At 43.3% G+C, this 7,983-nt stretch overlaps 1 protein-coding gene across 2 annotated transcripts in view; it reads left to right on the top strand.

Annotated features, from left to right (window-relative positions):
* Window positions 1–2,095, top strand: part of exosc9 (exosome component 9) — a 63,571-nt gene extending 61,476 nt beyond the window's left edge. For both annotated transcript variants that reach the window (XM_080193505.1, XM_080193506.1), the window contains exon 12: window positions 1,454–2,095. In XM_080193505.1, coding sequence (XP_080049631.1) covers window positions 1,454–1,553 — 100 coding nt within the window. In that variant the 3' untranslated portion in view covers window positions 1,554–2,095. The remainder of the gene's footprint in view (window positions 1–1,453) is intronic.
* The last annotated feature ends 5,888 nt before the right edge of the window (window positions 2,096–7,983 follow it).

Raw genomic sequence — 7,983 nt, forward strand, 5'->3', positions numbered from 1 at the left:
TCAACAGTGGTAGGCTTTTCCCTAGATTGGGGACAATTACAAGAGGTCAGGATCTAAGGGTGAGGGGGAGAAGTATAATTTGGATAGGAGAGGAAGGTTTTTCACGTAGAAGGTCGTGGGGGTATGCAACGCGCTACCAAGTAAGGTGGTGGAGGCAGGCACGTTGGACTTGTTTAAGGTTTACTTGGATAGACACATGAGCGAAACAGGGATGGAGGGTTATAGTAGACGGTATTAAATAGGGTCAGAGCCTCGGGACGACACCGGAAATGTAGTATTACATGTTAATGTTTTGTCTTTTTATTCCACAGGTGTCAGTCCACCTTGTTGTCAAACGAGGGGCATGCACACGGTGGGTCGTGCGTGGGCTGCTCTTGGAGGTTCCGAGAGTGGCCTAGTACTTCGTGTCGTTGTGTATGCTTAATCCTGGACCAGCAGACGGGCACCGCAACAGCTCAGTGACTATCACTGCTAGCTATGCAGATACATGGATTTGGGCCTGTGTCTGTGGGAGTTTGCACATTCTCCCTGTGGTTGCGTGGGTTTCCTCCGGGTGCTCTGGTTTCCTCCCACACCCCAAAGGTGTGCTCTTAGGCTGATTGGTGTACCAAATTGACACTATTCTCCCCTGAATCTGGCTACATTAGGGGTTCCATTCACATACACACAGGGCTGGGTAGGTGTAGGAGGATGCGGCAGCGCGGGCTCGTTAGGCCGAAGGGCCTGTTTCCCATGCTGGGTTGTTCTTTGTTCTTTGAAAGATCTTGCTAAGTGTTTAGCAGCAGCTGGGGCCTACATTAAAAATCTAGGAATTGCTATGCAAGCCACATGCTAATTGGCATGGGGATTGATAGCTCAGTAAGTCTTCTGGATCTCGTGGTCTTGCAGATCTTGTAGTGAAGTTAAAAGCTGAAAATGTGCCTCTTGAGGTCTGCCTTCAGTTCAATGCAGTCATTGAGGGGAAATGCATTGATGGATTTTATGGGGAATTTGAAGGAGAAAAGAATACAAGACGTTGAAATAGGATGAAGTAAGGTGGTAGAAAGCTCATGTGGAGCATAAACACCAACATTAGACTTATAGGCCTGTTTCTGTACTGTAAATTTCAAAGTGCTTGGAAATAGAGATCATAGAATCCTACAGTGCAGAAGGAGGCCATTTGACCCACCAACCTGCACCGCCCTCAATCTCACCAGACCCTATCCCCATAACCATGCATTTGCCCTAGCTAGTCCCCCTGACACTAAGAGGCAATTTAGCATGGCCAATCCACCTAACCCGCACATCTTTCGACTGTGTAACTACTATAAATGTATAAGTGTATACTATATAACTGCTATATACTGTTAACTGCTATATACTGTTAACTGCTACTTATTGGGTGTGTAAAACACATTTTGAGTCAGCTACTGTTTTGGAAGTTGCTGATCCATTGTTTTCTTTCATCCTTCAGGAAGGTAGATTCAGAAGAAGCACAGCAGATATCAACAAGCAATTTAGTGCTAAAAAATAAAAACAAGAAAAAACAGAAGAAAAAGAGGGTCCAGCACTGATGTTAACTGTCAATTAATTTAACATGGGCTCTGCTGAAGTTATGTAAGAGTACATTACTTTTGTGTTGCATGTTAAATATGCGACCCGAGGAGGAGGCATGCAAAATAAATTGCACCATACAGGTCTCAAGAACTAGGTTTGGATAAATATTCTTCACATTTATCTATAGATTTATAAAAAGCCACTGTATTTTCAACATGAAAAGTTTTGGATAAATTCTGTTAAAATCACTTTGCGAACCATTTACTGATACCTGGTTGACTAATTGGCAGCTTTCAGGGAATTGTTAATTTTTAATGCATTACATCTCTTACTGTTTTTAGAAGCTGTAATAGTTTAGCTTCAAAGATTTTCTGCTATTTCTGCAGAGATTGCCTGCACAGGTTGTAAAACAAATTTTACCTTTCTAATTGTTCAGCTTTTTAAAAATATATTTTTATCCCTCCTTTCAATTTTGTGAACTTAATTGAATTTGTTTAATTGAATCTGTTAAATTAGTTTATTCACTGAAATAAAATCCTGTACAGAATTTTGAACATGACTGAATACCTCTGTAGCAACTTTCTTACAGGCTGAAAATTTCGGGCACCTCAGAATCTGGCCATCATGGCTTTTAGTTCATCAGCGGGCAAACAATGTTGTAGGTTCATTGTTACTTTGAGTTTGTGTCTTCTGATTTTTTTTTAAATGCAGAATGAACAATTTCTATTTGTGTAGTGCCTTTTACACAGTGATGTATCATGAGGCACTTTCAAGCCACAGAACAGGATAGTGGTGGAATATTAGGAGACTGCATAGGCAGGACTGGGAGGGAAATCCAAAAGGATGCCATTGGATCAGTGCAGTGGTTGTCTGGGTGAGCAATGGAAATGATTGGGTAGTAAATTAATGGTAATTTGCTCACCATTAGGCACCGGCTTGGGTACACAGTAACCTCACATCTGAGGCCACAAATAATTTCAGTAATTTCACATGTCTTCCAAGGGTTTGTCCATCTTCAGGAGCCCTCACTTTTTCCTGCCTGACTGTGCATTATCCACCTCTCCTAGTGGATTGTTGGAAGAACATCACTGCTGAATGTCTGTTCCACCTGCCAGTTTGAATCAAATGGCTCTTCCAGGGGCAGCCTCAAAGTCAGTCTCAAGTATGATTAAGCGGGTGGGTAGCCAGGCATCAGAAGGAAATCCGCACCCCCATTTTGTCCTGATCTCAGAAAATATCTTCACTTTGCAGACTTTTATATACTAAATTTGTTTTTATCTGAAATGTTCACCAATTACTGTGGAATCTTGCTATTTGATGCTGAAATCATTTAAATATTTTGCACATCTTTCCTTCAACATCTATGACAAAGCTGTAACTCCATGCTCAATTAAATTTATGAATAAATTAAGTTGAAATGTTTGTTCACCAGTATTAGAAAGGATTACTAAGGATTCTAATGATTAGAAAGGATTCACTGCTTAGAAAGGATAGCAGGACTAGAGGACACAGCCTCAAGATAAGGGGGTGGGGGGGGGGGTCAGTTTAGATCAGAGTTGGGGAGGAACTTCTTCACTCAAAGGGTGGTGAATCTCTGGAATTCTCTGCCCGTTGAAGTGGTGGAGGCTACCTCGCTAAATATATTTAAGTCACGGGTAGATAGGTTTTTGGTAGGCAAGGGAATTAAGGGTTATGGGGAGAAAGCAGGAAAGTGGAACTGATCCACTTCAGATCAGCCATGATCTTATTGAATGGTGGGGCAGGCTCGAAGGGCTAGATGGCCTACTCCTGCTCCTATTTCTTATGTTCTTATTACTATCTGGGTGCTTATGAATTGAGATCAATGTTGGGATGCCTTTTTTGTTCAAACATCCCAAAAATAATCTATAGAGCACCCTTTACATGATAAACTGATGTCCCAAAGCCTTTTACAGGAGCATTTAAAGCAAATTAGACTCTGAGCCAGATAAACCAATTATGCAGGTGGCCAGAAGATAAGTCAAACAGGTTAGTTTTAAGGAGAACTGAAAGAACATAAGAACATAAGAAATAGGAGCAGGAGTAGGCCATCCAGCCCCTCGAGCCTGCCCCGCCATTCAATAAGATCATGGCTGATCTGTCATGGCTCAGTTCCACTTTCCCGCCCTCTCCCCATAACCCTTAATCCCCTCTCTTATCAAGAACCCATCAACCCGCGTCTTAAAAATATTTAGCGAGGCAGCCTCCACCACTTCAACGTGCAGAGAATTCCAGAGATTCACCACCCTTTGAGTGAAGAAGTTCCTCCTCAACTCTGTTCTAAACCGCCCCCCCCCTTTATCTTGAGGCTGTGCCCCCTAGTCCTACTGTCTTTTTTCAGCGGGAAGAGTCTCTCCACCTCTATCCTATCCATCCCATTCATAATCTTATACATCTCAATGAGATCTCCCCTCATTCTTCTAAACTCTAACGAGTACAAGCCTAGTTTATTCAGCCTCTCCTCATAGCTCAACCCCCTCAACTCCGGCATCAGCCTAGTAAACCTCCTCTGCACTCCCTCCAAGGCCAAAATATCTTTGCGCAGGTGCGGCGCCCAAAACTGCACACAGTACTCCAGCTGCGGCCTCACCAATGCCCTATACAGCTGCAGCAAGACCTCCCTACTTTTATATTCAATCCCCCTCGCTATGAAGGCCAGCATCCCATTCACCTTCCTGACCACATGCTGCACCTGCAAGCTGGGTTTTTGCGACTCATGCACAAGGACCCCGAGGTCCCTCTGCACCGTCGCCTGCTGCAGTTTTTCACCATGTAAGTAATAGTCCTTCCTACCATTATTCCTACCAAAGTGGACCACCTCACACTTGCCAACATTAAATTCCATTTGCCATTTCTTGGCCCATTCGCCCAGCCTATCTAGATCCTTCTGCAGACTCTCCACACCCTCCGCACAATTTGCCGTTCCCCCAATCTTGGTGTCATCAGCAAATTTCGACACCCTACACTCGGTTCCCTCCTCCAGATCATCTATATAAATGGTAAAAAGCTGAGGCCCCAGCACCGACCCCTGGGGCACTCCACTAGTCACCATCCGCCAATCCGAATAGCACCCGTTGACCCCCACTCTCTGCCTATTTGACAACCAATCCTCTATCCACGCTAACACCCTACCCCCAACTCCATGTCCCTCTACCTTCTGCAATAACCTCTTGTGAGGTACTTTGTCAAACGCCTTCTGAAAATCCAGAAAGACCACATCCACCAGCTCTCCTCTATCCACCGCCCTAGACACATCCTCATAGAACTCCAGTAAATTTGTCAGACACGACTTCCCTTTAATGAAACCGTGCTGCGTCTGCTCTATCAAGCAATTCCCTTCAAGATGCCTCGCAATTTCCTCCTTAAGGACGGATTCTAACATTTTACCTACCACAGACGTTAAACTAACCGGCCTATAATTCCCCGCCTTTTGCCTGGCACCCTTCTTAAACAACGGCGTAACATTAGCCGTTAAGAAGTTAGCTAAGAAATTCCAGAGCTTAAGGCCTAGGCAACCTAAGGTATAGATTGCAATCTGTTGCCCTTGTACTTCTTTATGGTAGTAGTCATGGATTTGGAAGGAGTTATCTAAGGAGTCTTGCTGAGTTCCTGCAGTCCATCTGTAAAATAGTACATAGGCTACTAAGTATCAGTGGTGGAGAGAATGACTTTTAGATTAGGATGGCAATCAAGTGGGCTTTGTCTTGGCTGGTATTGAGCTTCTTCAGTGTTGTTGGAGCTGCACTTATCCAGGTGAGTATACCATCACATTCCTGATTTGCACCTGGTGGACAGGTTTTTGGAATCAAAAGATAAGTTGCTTGCTGCAGGATTTGTCATGTGGCCAAATGCCAATATCATAGGCCCAGTGGACAATTGGACACTAAATTAAACTGCTGCAGCGAACAGTTTATACAGCATGGATTGCTGTGAACCAATTAGGTCAAAGCCAAAAACAGTATAGTCAGGGTATGCACCAGCAGCAGAGATGGGAAGGACTTGACCCTGATTCTATTTGGCAGATATATCTGGCTTGCAGCCAATGAAGTTACCAGGCAGGGCTGGCAGCACCTAATGAGGTTTCTGAGTCCTTATTCAGAAATAACTGTCCATCATCAGGTATGCATATTCCATGTAGCCCCTAGTTTTGACCAGACTAGCCACAACCTTGAGGGAGCTACATGGAATATGCATACGTGATGGACACCTAGGGTGCATTTAGTTATCTGAGTAAGGAATCCAAAACCTCATTAAGTGCTGCCACCTCTGTCTGGTAACTTCAGTGGCTGCAAGCCAGCAAACCTTCTGGAAGGATATGAAGAAGGGAATAAGAAAACAGGTGAAGGCCACCCTCAAAGATTCTGCACAACTCCACAGCAACCTAGAGATGGATGGAAGAGGTAGTACAGGAATCACCATAGCAGACGAGGACTCCGATGTCAGACTCAGAGTTGAACCTGCAGCTCAGTCAGGTTCAAAGGTATGGGTAGTATTAGAATCTTAAGCAATAGAGAAGATAATTTGGGGAAAGTAACTATTGAACTTATTAAAATTGGGTTGAACTGTAAACCAAGTCTTGTCTCTTTATTCATCTCATAAATAGGGGCACCTGAGTAAAGTGCTTGAGATGTACTGATTTAAGTGTCCAACTGCCTCAGGCCTGCTTTTACAACCACAGTGCTTATAGGGCTGATAGTTTGTTTCTAGTCAATGATAAGCTGCAGACTGTTGATAGTGGGCAATTCAGTGATTGTAATACCAATTGAATGTCAAGGGGCAATAGTTACATTCTGTGTCTTGTCAGAAGTGGTTATTGCCTGCCTCGTGTGGTATGTTTGTTACTTGCAATTTATTGGGCCAAACCTAGATATTGTCATATTGTTGCTGCATTTGCTTCAGTCTAAGTCACGATGACTAAGAGTAGACTGATGGGTGATAAAAAGAAATCCATGTAGTATCACTAGGCAATCTGTCATCTTTACCTGGTCTGGCCTACATTGACCTTGCCCCATTGCTGTGGTCACATGTATGCTAGATGGAGGGACTTTGCTGTCCATCACCAAAAGAGTAGCTCCATTAAATTTACATTACAGAAGGTGGCCATTCCACTCATCCAGTCTGCACCAACTCTAACAGAGCACCCAGGCCTTATCCCTGTAAGCCCAAGTATTAATTCCCCTAAACTAATTTGGGGATTTTGACCTATTGCGTACAGGATATACCTGAGCATTTTTCATCATCAGTGATGTAGGTTAATTGAAACAGCTTAGCTAAGGACATGGCAGGTTTTGGAGCACAAATCTTTAGTATTGCAGCAACATTATCAGGGCCATTGGCTTCAGCTGTTTCTTTATCACATGGAGTGAACAGAATTAGCTAAGACTAGATCTACAATGACCCAGCCTAGCAGCTATTTTGTTAAGACACTGGTTCCACTTGTTATGGTTTGGTTGATTAATTTACTGTGGTCAATGTGCTAAAATTGGTTTAGGGGTTAATACTTACAGGGATAAGGCCTGAGTGCTCTGTTAGAATTGGTGCAGACTGGATGAGTGGAATGGCTACCTATACTGTAAATTCAACGGAGCTACTCTTGGTGATGGACAGCAAAGTCCCTCCACCTAGATACATTGGCCTTGCCCCATTGCTGTAGTCACATGTCAGCCAGACCAGGTAAAGATGACAGATTGCCTAGTGAACTATATGGATTTTTGCTTTACTGAATTCAGTATCACCAGTTGGGTCCTCAGAATTACCCCAGTTTAGTCTAGTGACAGTAGCTTTCAAATTACTCCCTTACTGCCTCTAGTTTAAGGATAAGTTATTGTAAGGCAGATTGTCCCCATCTTCCCAGACTGTGCAAGAGGAGCATTCCAAATGGTCAATGTCCAGGGTGACTATGTACAAGGGTTTTAAATCTCTTTCAGAGCTGGAATTACTGAATCATTAAGGATTGGAGATTTTTGTGGATAGTGTGGTCATATAGTTACACTACAGGTAAAGTACACGTAGGCAGTTGGTGCAGGAGAGGCCATCTCCCTTTAACAGGTTTTTTGTTTTGATTACTGGTGGTGCAGATGGTTTCTTAGGAGATTACAACTTGTGATCAAGAGGTGATGTGGTGGAAGCTCACGTAAAACAAAACACTCAGCCTGTATCTAGGAAAAAGATTTGGTAGCAGCTGAAGATAATGGCAATTATTTTAAGTGACCCACGGTTACATTTTCAAAACCTATTAAAATCTCCCTATATCATCTGTTTCACTGAATACAAGCACAGCTTCTCCATTTACTCTACATAATTGAAGTCCCTCATTCCTGTTATTGTCCTTTTCAGAGCTCCTCTTCAGGACATTACCATCCTTCCTGAAGTGTATTGTTCAGATGCAGCTGAACCTCAACCAGGACTTGAAAAAAAGCGAGTGTTACT

Source organism: Carcharhinus amblyrhynchos, chromosome 1 (assembly GCF_965287045.1).
Source record: "Carcharhinus amblyrhynchos chromosome 1, sCarAmb.v2.hapA, whole genome shotgun sequence".
In the NCBI taxonomy this organism is placed as follows: domain Eukaryota; kingdom Metazoa; phylum Chordata; class Chondrichthyes; order Carcharhiniformes; family Carcharhinidae; genus Carcharhinus; species Carcharhinus amblyrhynchos.